Consider the following 13,062-nt stretch of genomic DNA (forward strand, 5'->3'; position numbering starts at 1 on the left):
CCATGTGTGTGCTATAACCCCACCATACAAGTATCCACCATACAAGTACCCCACCATATAAGTGCCCTGCCATACAAGTGCCCCGCCATATAAGTACCCCGCCATACAAGTGCCCCGCCATACATGTACCCTGCCATACAAGTGCCCCACCATACAAGTATCCCGCCATACAAGTTCCCCGCTATACAAGTGCCCCACCATACAAGTATCCCGCCATACAAGTGCCCCACCATACAAGTATCCCACCATATAAGTGCCCCACCATACAAGTATCCCACCATATAAGTGCTCCACCATACAAGTACCACACCATACAAGTATCCCGCCATACAAGCGCCCCACCATACAAGTATCCCGCCATATAAGTGCCCCACCATACAAGTATCCCCCCATACAAGTGCCCCACCATACAAGTATCCCGCCATATAAGTGCCCCACCATACAAGTATCCCACCGTATAAGTGCTCCACCATACAAGTACCCCACCATACAAGTACCCCGCCATACAAGTGCCTCACCATACAAGTATCCCACCATATAAGTGCTCCACCATACAAGTACCCCACCATACAAGTGCCCCACCATACAAGTGCCCCACCATACAAGTATCCCACCATATAAGTGCTCCACCATACAATTGCCCAACTATACAATTGCCCAATAATACAAGTACCCCGCCATACAAGTATCCCGCCATACAAGTGCCCCACCATACAAGTATCCCACCATATAAGTACCCCACCATACAATTCCCCCGCCATACAAGTGCCCCACCATACAAGTATCCCACCATATAAGTGCTCCACCATACAAGTGCCCCACTATACAAGTGCCCCACCATATAAGTGCTCCACCATACAAGTATCCCGCCATACAAGTGCCCCACCATACAAGTATCCCACCATATAAGTGCTCCACCATACAAGTACCCCACCATACAAGTATCCCGCCATACAAGTGCCCCACCATACAAGTATCCCACCATACAAGTACCCCGCCATACAAGTGCCCCACCATACAATTATCCCACCATATAAGTGCTCCATCATACAAGTACCCCACCATACAAGTGCCCCACCATACAAGTGCCCCACCATACAAGTATCCCACCACATAAGTGCTCCACCATACAATTGCCCAACCATACAAGTACCCCGCCATACAAGTATCCCGCCATACAAGAGCCCCACCATACAAGTATCCCACCATAAAAGTACCCCGCCATACAAGTGCCCCACCATACAAGTATCCCACCATATAAGTGCTCCACCATACAAGTACCCCACCATACAAGTGCCCCACCATACAAGTATCCCACCATATAAGTGCTCCACCATACAAGTACCCCACCATACAAGTACCCCGCCATACAAGTGCCCCGCCATACAAGTGTCCAGCCATACAAGTGCCCCGCCATATAAGTACCCCGCCATACAAGTGCCCCGCCATACAAGTGCCCCACCATACAAGTGCCCCACCATACAAGTGCCCCACCATACAAGTGCCCCACCATACAAGTATCCCACCATACAATTGCCCAACTATACAAAGTACCCCGCCATACAAGTACCCTGCCTGCGGTGGCAGGCCTAAGTCTCACTGAAATATAGCAGGATACAGGAATACCTTGGGAAATTACTATTATATAAAACTAACATTTCAATATATTGCAGATACTAGTCCTTGGTATGGTGGCTGAATTTGTTTTATTTTTTCAAGCTTTGTTTGCTTAATTTTCACCCGGTAATCCTGGACACTTCATGTCCCTGGGTGACTACGTCACTCTTCTACTGTACCTATGGATGGAGCAACAGTTGTCACCCTGATATGAACTACAAACACATCTGTATATCTTCATCTCCATTACATGGGGGGGGGGGGCAGAACAATTGGAAGTATACAGAAACGATCTCGGAAGGCATTTCTGGCAGGATCAGGTAGGGATTTTCTGTATATGCTCTTAGCTTGAAAAAAAGAAAATGAATGCAGCCATCACATCTAATGTACACATTAATTTCCGACAAGAAAAGTTTGATGTGAGCTTTTGGTCAGAAAATCCGACCGTGTGTAGGCCCCATCGGACTTTTTCTGTCAGAATTTCCAAAAGCAAAAATTTGAGAGCTGGTTCTTAAATTTTCAGACGGGAAAAGTTCTTGTCGGAAATTCCGAACGTCTGGATGCAATTCCGACGTGCAAAAAAGCATGCACGCTCGGAATCAATTCGACCGCATGCTCGGAATCATTGAACTTAATTTTTCTCGGCTCGTTGTAGTGTTGTACGTCACCGCGTTCTTGACGGTCGGAATTTTGTGTGACCGTGTGTATGCAACACAAGTTTAAACCAAATTTTCTGTCGGAAAAAAATCCATGGTTTTCTTGTCGGAATTTCCGATCGTGTGTACGCGGCATTAGGCCTGGTAAGCTGCAATATATTGCATTGTTTTGTTCTTGGGTTTAGTTATCCATTAAAGGGGTTGTAAAGGAAAAACATGTTTTCCCTAAATAGCTTCCTTTACCTTAGTGCAGTCCTCCTTCACTTACCTCATCCTTGGATTTTGCTTTTAAATGTCCTTATTTCTTCTGAGAAATCCCCACTTCCTGTTCTTCTGTCTGTAACTCCACACAGTAATGCAATGCTTTCTCCCTGGTGTGGAGAAAGCCTCTTGAGGGGGGAGGGGTTGAGCAGGCAAGTCAGGACACTCTCTACTTTGCAGATAGAGAAAGGAGCTGTGTGTTAGGGGGTGTCCTGACACTCCTGCTCACCCCCTCAAGAGGCGTTCTCCACACCAGGAAGAAAGCCTTACATTACGGTGGTAAGTTAGAGACAGAAGAACAAGAAGTGGGCATTTCTCAGAAGAAATAAGGACATTTAAAAGCAAAATGGAAGGATGAGGTAAGTGAAGGAGGACTGCACTAAGGTAAAGGAAGCTATTTAGGAAAACAAAAATTTCCTTTACAACCCCTTTAAACAAGGGGCCTCCCTAATATCCATACATAATATTAGTTGTTTCCAGTATTTAGTCAATATGTGTATCTGCAGCCCAACTGAACAGCAGAGAGGAGTGTGAAATAATAATCCTTTTACCATGAGCTATTCTTAAAGCGGAGCTCCACCCTAAAGTGGAACTCGCGCTGATCGGAACCCTCCCCCCTCCGGTGTCACATTTGACACTTTTCAGGGGGGAGGGGGGTGCAGATACCTGTCTAAAGACAGGTATTTGCACCCCCTTTCGGCCCAGCATTCACGGGCAAAAGACGGGCATTGCATCACATCCCGTCACCCCCCCGTTGTGTGCTGGGAACACTCGGCTCCCAGCACACAGCGGGAGCCAATCGGCGGGCGCAGCGCGACTCGCGCATGCGCCGTAGGGAACCAGGCAGTGAAGCCGGAGCGCTTCACTTCCTGGTTCCCTCACAGTGGATGGCGGGGGGGCAGCAGAGTGACAGCGATCGCTCGTCCTCTGCTGCGGACAGCGCTGGACTTCAGGACAGGTAAGTGTCCTAATATTAAAAGTCAGCAGCTGCAGTATTTGTAGCTGCTGGCTTTTAATAATTTTTTTTGGCCGCACATCCGCTTTAACATTCATCCATTAGTTAATATATACAACAGCTATACAAAAGTATCTATACTCTTTATATAGCGTAAGCATCTCAAAAGTCAGTTAATGTACAATCACACATGGAGGGAACAAACACAAGAATAATGGGATCACAATGGGGGAAATTGAGCCCAGTACTGCAAAGCTGTAAGGCTAGGCTCACATATGTGGGGTTTCTGAATGCCGTGTTTGTGCAGGAGAAGCCCATTCATTTGAAGAAAGGAATTAAATGCCAAACAGGCTGGTCTGAGTATTGCTGAAAAACCTTTGCCTGATCTGATGAGTCTCGATTTCAGTTGGTGGGGTCAGAATTTGGCGTGAACATGAAAGCATGGCTCCATCCTGCATTGTATCAACGGTTCAGGCTGGTGGTGGTGGTGTAATGTTGTGGGGCATATTTTCTTGGCACACTTTGGGCCCCTTAGTACCAGTTGAGCATTTTTTACACGCCACGGCCTACCTGAGTATTGTTGCTGACCATGTCCATCCCTTTATGACTACAATTTACCCATCTTCTGATGACTTCCAGCAGGATAATGCACCATGTCATAAAGCTCAAATCATCTCAAACTGGTTTCTTGAACATGACAATAAGTTCACTGTACTCCAATGGCCTCCACAGTCACCAGATCTCAATCCAATAGAGCACCTTTGGGATGTGGTGTAATGGGAGATTTGCATCAGGGATGTGCAGCCGACAAATCTGCAGCAACTGCGTGATGCTATCATGTCAATGTGGACCAAAATCTCTGAGGAATGTTTCCAAAACCTTGTTAAATCTATGCCAAGAAGAATTAGGCTGGATTCACACCTGTGCATTTTTAGTGCTTTTTGCATTTTGCAGATTTGCACTACAGAACGTGTTCCATAGGAAACCATGTTAAACTGTAGCGCAAATCTGCAAAATGCACTACAAATGCAGGTGTGAATCGCGCCTCAGGCCTTATTTACACCTATGCAGGTGTTTTTGCACCTCAAGAATACACAGGCATTGCTTCAAGTCGCAGTAAAATCACACGACTTTGGGGTTGCAATAGTGGAAACCTAGCCTTGAGGCAAAACCTTTTTTACATTTTGGATATAATAAGAGAGGGTATAACACCTGTCATTTTTTTCTCATCGCTGTCCCATTAGGGAGATTTCACATCCTGTCCCATAGCCAAAACAGGAAGTGACAGCAAAACCCTCCAAAGTGAGGGAATCCCTGGGTGTCACTAGAATTAAAATCCCCATTGGAAGATTTACCCTCTAATACTGTTCTGACGACAACCAAAAATTAGTTTTGTTTTTTCACTTTTGCTTTCAGGAATAACCATAAAGCAGACAAATAGGGTGACTCTCCCAGACAGGAATAAAAACCTGACAGGTGTTCTAATCTCTCTACGCTCAATCCAAAACTGAAAAAAAAGCATCGCCTTTAGTTATACATTACAACCCCTGTCAGGTTTTTATTGCTGTCTTTGGCCTATTGGTTAGACTTCTCTTTACTTACTGCTCTGGAGAAAAAGCAAGAGGTGATAGAATATTTTTACAAAATGGGGGAATTCCTCTCTTAATCACTGAAAGTGATGTCCCCAAGGGATAGTTTTGTTGGCCCATTACATGCTGTTCTGATGAAAACTCAAAAAATGTAAAACACACTTTGCAAAAAAATATATAATCTAACACCTGCAAGACAAAGGCATAATGAGCTAGTATGCATAGCATACTAGCTCATTATTTAATACTTACCCGGGATCGAAGCCCCCGCTGCGGTGCCGACACAGCACCGGCCGGCGACATGCCGGTGCAGGAGTTACTTCCGGGTTTAGCGGCTCCAGCCCTGTGATTGGCCGTAGCTGCGATGACGTGACTCCCGCGCATGACGTGCCATGGCTTCAGTGCGCATGTGCCGATTATCTGTTCATTGTGAACCTCATCAGATGGGAATAGGGAGTCCAGTACTCTGATCAGTAGTGTTCCATTCCCACAATAAGCTCATGTCCTAATGATATAAACCAAACTTTTACCCCAGAGCAACTCTGGAAATCCTATTAACCTCTCTGAGAGCCCCTACTAGCATCAATGTATTGTGGGAAGAATGTCCCCCCTTATGCCGCATACACACAATCAGAATTTCCGACAAGAAATGTTCAATGTGAGCATTTGGTCGGAAATTCCGACCGTGTGTAGGCTCCATCAGACATTTTCTGTCGGGATTTCCGACAACAACATTTTGAGAGCTGGTTTTCCAACGGCAAAAGTTCTTGTCGGAAATTCCGATCATCTGTATGCAATTCCGACGCACAAAAATCCTACGCATGCTCGGAATCATTGAACTTTATTTTTCTCAGCTCGTTGTAGTGTAGTACGTCACCACGTTCTTGACGTTTGGAATGTCCGATAACAATTGTGTGACCGTGTGTATGCAACACAAGTTGGAGCCAAAATTCTGCCGGAAAAAAATCCACGGTTTTGTTGTCGGAAATTCCGATCGTGTGTACGCGGCATTACAGTGATGGTCCTAATGCCACCCTTATAGACAACTAGAAAGTTCTACCAGGATGGTGTTGGACCCGGAATGCTGCAGACACCATCAGATGGGAGGTCAATCAGCCGCAGCTCAAGGAGCTCCTAGCAAGCTCTGGTTGACAATATAAACCTTCATCTGCACTACACGTCCCAGAACAACTCCAACACAAACATGCTTATCCTGAAAAGGCAGCACCAAGATCAAAGCGCAGTAACCCGTAACCACAAATTTGATTCTTTCCAATGAAGTGGAGAAGGCTTTGTTGTGATTGGTTGCTCTGGGTTTCCACACTTGGCTGCGTGCCGTAGTGAAAACATTCTGGGTGTTACCCAGCTGCTGTCATGATGATACAACGTGGGAAGCAGTAGAGAAATGCAATCCTGCCAGTCAGACAACAATCACTGGCCGGATAATCAGGAACAGCAGCTCTGCCCAAAACGTGAAGACAAGTCCAACCATAACACATCTGACAGGCACAAACAATATTATTCTGCGCCTATTACGTTCATTAAAATCACCGACTCCCCTTCAGGAGGATTCTGTTTTTATTCCGCCGTTATGATTGTGCTTGTGACAGGTATCCAAGCCTTATATCTATCCCTGGGTTCTCTTTACTCCCAGGATTTCCCAAAATATCCCAATTAAGAAACAGAATGACATCACATAGTTTATTTGGTTGAAAAAAAAGACCATCTAGTTCAACCAATAAAAAGGGGGGGCATTGTTTCTTTACAATCCTATATACACAATCCTTTACCCACAGTTACATAGTTACATAGTAGGTGAGGATGAAAAAGGACATAACCTATGTGTGTGATTATATGTCAGTATTACATTGTATATCCCTGTATGTTGTGGTCGTTCAGGTGCTTATCTAATAGTTTCTTGAAACCCTCGATGCCCCCTGCTGAAACCACCGCCTGTGGAAGGGAATTCCACATCCTTGCCGTTCTTAGGCCCCTTTCACACGGGCGGACCGTTCAGTTTATTCGGCGGACCTGAACAGGTGCTCCATACTTGTCTATGGAGCATCGGATGTCAGCGGTGACCATGTCTGCTGACGTCTGATCCAATACGATCCACTAAAATCAAACGGATGGCGATTTGTCGCCATCTGTCCTGGCAGATCGGATCAGGTGAGATCTGATGAAAACGGACATGCTGTCCGTTTTCGTCCGATCTCTCCATAGACAAGCAGCGGATGAGAGGGTGAGCCGTGTGTCGGTCCAGGGATCTAGACAGATTCTGACTCTATGGTCGTGATGACGCCCAAACCTGGACTGGCTCTGTGACATCACCGGAGAGCAGACTTCAGCCCACTGTGTGCTGAAAACGGGTTACAGGGGTGCAAAACGAACTACACTCCTGTGATCCACAGAAGAAGTACAGCCAAATAACCTTTGGCAATACTTCACCTTTAAATATACAATTAAAAGGATTTTGGTAAATCTGTTGGATAAATGCAAAAAGATAAGCCCAGTTGATCCTGCCAGAGATCCAGGGAGCTTGGAATTTCCTGTGTACTCTACAGTGTTATCAGCCCTTCCCAGCTCACTTCTGTGAATTGCAGAACACCTCCCCCTATGTTATAGAGATTAGAAAAGAGGAATGTATTCTGTTGTCCTAAAACACTTCCTGTCCTAGGGTGACAACACTGCTATTATTATTGTTTTGTATAGAGCCTCATGGCGCTTACTCTCCAAGGTCCCTTGCACATATACTAGAGACAATTTGGAAAGGAAGCATGCGATATCATTGATGGGGGTGACACCATCACGTTTGGATATCACTTTCCACTTGATGGTGTCACCCAGGTGCAGTCCACACCCCCCGCACCCCAATAGCAATGCCATTGGGTTCAAACCAAGGGCCCTGGTACTGCAAGGCAAACATGCTAACCAATAAGCCACTGTGGTATTCTACAGATGCAGCACAATGAGGAAGTGTTGTCACCTAGGACAGTGACGCACCTTGGCACTCCAGGTGTTTTGGAACTACATTTCCCATGATGCTCATGCACTCTGCAATGTAGTTGAGCATCATGGGAAATGTAGTTCCAAAACACCTGGAGTGCCAAGGTTCACCGTCACTGCACTAGGATAATAAGTGTGTTACTGACAGGATCACCAAGTGAATAAAAAAAAATGCAGCCATGGCATCTAAAGCTGGCCAAACACTATGCAATCAAGTTGTACAATTTCCTTTGTATGTACTGTTAACTATGTACTGCAAGGGCCTGCCTGATATAAAACGATATGAATTGGTTATTTAAGCTGATCCATACATGGATCAAAATTCGACTTCCCCTGAACCAGCTTGTTGGAAAATTTGGATCAATTGCCTGCAGAGCTGATGAGTGTATTCTGATGACAAGGGAACCCCACTGTCAGAATACAATGATGCAGTGTGAAGGATTTCCCCATCCACCTCCAATGTGCAGATGGGGAATTGGAACCGTGTATGACCAGCTTTAGGTGTGTCCTCATACTATGGTTTTAGTAACTCTAAAGAAGAAAGCAATCACACAGCCAGGTTGTATAGTGTATGGCTGGCTAAATGCTGATGTCAGATGGGTGACTCCAATTTTGACCAATCGCCAGTGGCAAGATGGCTAAGAGGCTGCCTGTTTGGCCTTATGGAATCGCTCCTTCTGTATCTTTGCTGTATCTGGCAACAGAGGGGGCCATTCTATAGGGACAGACAGACAGACAGCTTCTTTAGTGTTCCCAGCACTGGCGACTTGTCTCTAGCGATGGAATCATCAGACTAGGAAATAGCAAGCTGCAATACATTGTTTGCTCTTCGGTTTAGATACATTGTAAGATTACATGTGTCTACTTTTCTCTGTGTTACATTATACAGGAACATAATAAAATATGAAGTGTTCCTACATCAGGCCTCCCAGCTATGCTATGTATGTGAGGAGCCCTTATCCCCAAATCACTAATGTGTGTCCCATCATCCCCTCCATTATCACAGCCCATCCATTATACAAGCACTGAGTGATATGGCTGAAGGGCCCACATTCCAGCAATGACAACCCGTCTGCCTTTTATTTCTCATCATTTCTTCTATGGGACTCTATTCAAAGCAACACAATCATTCTGCTCACAGCAAAAGAGAGGCCGACCTAAACACATTGTCATCATTGTTATGTTGTATTATTACATCTGTGTACTGTTTGTGTTATTTAAATACACCTCCCTTCTGTGTCTGGATAGTCATCACAGATATCTTACTGGAGCCTTTACCAGGTTATTATTTGGGAAGGCTCAGTTCATATTTCTAGGCCATCCCCCCTAAAGGACTGACTCCGGATCCAGGTGACATCTTCCCAACCTATGCAGGCCGCTATTAGGAACGTGCCATAGAAAGCCATAATGAGGTCACAATCCCCACGTGATGGGCACGCCGATATTCCCAATTCTGCACAGCGTGTCTTCTATTAGAGATCTTACCATCTATCCTCTATCATATATTCTGCACACTATATCTCATATTATATACTATATATATATATATATATATATATATATATATATATATATTCTGCACACCATATCTCATATTATATATATATATATTCTGCACATATATCCTCAATCATATATTCTGCACACTATATCTTATATATATATATATATATATATTCTGCACACTATATCTCATATATATATATATATATATATATATATATATATATATATATTCTGCACACTATATCTCATATTATATATATATATATATATATATATTCTGCACACTATATCTTATATCATATATTCTGCACACCATAACTTATATTATATATTCTGCATATAATGTTCTTATATTGGATATCTTCTTATATTATATTTCTTACATATCTTATAACATATATTCTACACATCATATCTTATTTTCGATAATTATTATTATATTTATATCATGAATCTTAGCATATATTCTGCACATCATATTTTATATTTCCTATTATTATTATTATTATTATTATTATTATATATTCTACATATATTATATACCATATATCTTATTATATTATATTATATATCTTATATATGCTGCACATCATTCATATCTCATGTCATAGAATCTTCACATTGTATCTTATACTGTGTATATATATATATATATATATATATATATATATATATATATATATATATATATTCTGCTCCTCATATCTTATATACTATTATTATTATTATATGTATATAATCATATATTCTAGTTCTGCACATCATATTTTCGATTTCCTATTATGATTATTATATTGTATATATTCTATACATCATATCTTATATCCTAGTGTTATATGTATATCATGACTCTTAGCATATATTCTGCACATCATATTATGAGTATTATATATCTTCTATATTGTACACATCATATGTTCTGTATGTTGTAGTATATATTTAGCAGATGGTCTCTCCTATCTTGCACACATGAGATGTGGTCTCCTTGGTAGTGATACAAGGATGATGTGACATGTGTTGGCAGTGCTCGGTGCAGTGTGTGTATGTTGCCATCCTCCCTGATGGCAGCAGAGCCCCCATTGCCCGCTCTCTCTATAGCTGGCAATGCACCCCTCGGGGGATCCTTACCTCTTTCTCATCTATGGGGGTCCCAGGAGGCCGCAAAGGATCCAGGAGGAGGAGGGGGAGAAAGGAAAGAGACAGGTCAGGTGTGGAATGATGTAATGTCCCCTCTCTCCCGGGTCCCCGGCCCGCTCCTCACCTGTCTTTAGCAGCTTGCTCTTGTACCTGATGCTGGTGCTCATGGTGTACAGCAGAGGTAGGTAGGTAGGTGGGTGGATGCGCTGGGGGATGCGGGCTGCCCGTCCTTTGTGTTGCTCCTCTACAATCCACTCCCAGGGATGGGGAGAGCAGGCTGCGGCTGCATTACTGGATCCACGGCCACCTGCTATTGGCTAAGGCTGTCCCAGCCCACAGCGTACAGCCAATGACGCAGAAGAAGTCGCCAGGCTGGGCCCGCCCCCTGGCTGTCTGTTGTACGGTGCGGTGTCAATGTGAGCACTCCCAGCGCTGACACGGTGACACACAAACATTGGGGACAGGACAGGGGACACACGTGTGATCACAATCCCACCGATCCTCTCACCATGGCAACTCTCTGACAGTGTCCTTTCATCAGCTGTCACCCAGACATCTTCTAGTGCCCAGTGAGCAGATGAGGGACAAAGGGGTGACACCAGATCAGGGTCATCTCCAACATAGGAAATCCCATCATAAGATGGGAAACTGGGACTGGTAGGGAGCATTGATTCCTTCTGTCATTTAAAACTAGAAGGGAGTGGGAAATGTATTGGCTGACATAAGGCTCCCCATACACGTTACAATCTTTGCACAACCAACTTTATGTTTACCAAATCGATATAATATAAGGACCTACCTAACCTATCCAACCGTTCTGTATCCAATCAGGCAGGCCCTTGTGTTACATAGATAGATCCGATGATGACTGAACAATTGTTTATATAATCAAGCTGTCAATTTGATGTGCCATACACTTAACAATCATAATGGGTTTTCTATTAACATAATCTATAATCTAATTTTCCATCCGGACCAACCAGAAAAATTGTCAATGATATTGATCATATTTTCTCCAAACCAAAAAGGGCACAGTATATGTCTTTTCAATAATTCCAAGTTTCAATCATATTGTCCAGTTCTGTACAGAATCATTAGGTTGGATCATTAAGTGTATGATCATCATAAAGGAGATTGCACAATCAGATTGGAACGTATGTGGTGAGGTTTAGGTTTGTGTAGATAGATGAATGCAGCCCCCTGTCAGTGTATAGAGTCTGCATTTGAAATCAGACTGAGGGCTCATTCAGTCCCAATCCATAGACAGGGCAATGTTCCTTGCCCAATCGTCCTGACCAATTGTATCCGATCACCCCAATGTGCTGTGTTAGTATTCACCTAAAAAAAGAAGGGCATGGGTTGCATTTTTCACAGCATACCATAACACACTACACCACATACCGTCACACTGCCCTGTATACATATCAATGAAAAGGGATTTTGTGACAAAATTTAAAGCTCAACTACGGCCTTCCCTTTAGTTGCACCGGTTCCTGAGTGCAAAGATTACACTTGCGACCCGGTCCAGGCGTTCAGCCACTGTCAGGGGGGGGGGGGCCCAGCAGGGTTGCTGGCCACAGGGCTCTGAGCTGGGAGCATCCCTCTCATACAGCCTAGAGCCTGCACTGACGGCTCCCCCTCCCTTGCTCGGATGGGAGAGGAGAGAGCCGATCTGCTCCTTCTCCTCCTGCCCTTCTTCTCCTGTGTGCACACAGGAGAAGAGGGGCAGGAGAAGAAGGAGCAGATCATCTCTCTCCCATCCGAGGGACGAAGGAGGGGGAACTGTCAGTGCAGGCTCTAGGCTGTATGAGAGAGACGCTCCCAGCTCAGAGTCCTGCTGCAGAGGCACTGACAGACATCACTGATAGATGGCACTGATAGGCAGCACTCATAGGCTGCACTGATGGACACTGATATGCGGTATGAGCACTAATGGGTGGCACTGATGGGCACTGCTGGGCGGCATTGATGACCATTGATAGGTGGCATTGATGAGCACTGATAAGTGGCACTGATATGCGGCATTGATGAGCACTGATAGGGGGCACTGATGAGCACTGATAGGGGGCACTGATAGGTGGCATTGATGAGCACTGAAAGGGGGCACTGATAGGCAGCACTGATAGGTTGCACTAAGGCCGCTTTCACACAGAGGCGTCGGCTTTACCGTTGTTTTTGCAGAGGTATTCGGCTGCAGCGACGCTTTGCCGGTGGTTTGGCCGCGCTGCCCATTCATTTCAATGGGCAGGTGCGCTTTAAGAGCTCCAAAGATGCTGCTTGAAGGAGTTTTTTTAACGTCTAATGGCACTGCACTGATCATCAGGGTAAACAATGT

The 13,062-nt window shown here is 44.4% G+C and overlaps 1 protein-coding gene across 3 annotated transcripts in view; it reads right to left on the minus strand.

Annotated features, from left to right (window-relative positions):
• The window catches only part of SEPTIN5 (septin 5), a 117,109-nt gene extending 106,087 nt beyond the window's left edge, over window positions 1-11,022 (minus strand). For all 3 annotated transcript variants that reach the window (XM_040348198.1, XM_040348177.1, XM_040348168.1), the window contains exons 1-2: window positions 10,852-11,022; window positions 10,719-10,729 (exon numbers count right to left, since the gene is read on the minus strand). In XM_040348198.1, coding sequence (XP_040204132.1) covers window positions 10,719-10,729; window positions 10,852-10,894 — 54 coding nt within the window. In that variant the 5' untranslated portion in view covers window positions 10,895-11,022. The remainder of the gene's footprint in view (window positions 1-10,718; window positions 10,730-10,851) is intronic.
• Window positions 11,023-13,062: the final 2,040 nt, after the last annotated feature.

Source organism: Rana temporaria, chromosome 1 (genome assembly GCF_905171775.1).
Source record: "Rana temporaria chromosome 1, aRanTem1.1, whole genome shotgun sequence".
Taxonomy (NCBI): domain Eukaryota; kingdom Metazoa; phylum Chordata; class Amphibia; order Anura; family Ranidae; genus Rana; species Rana temporaria.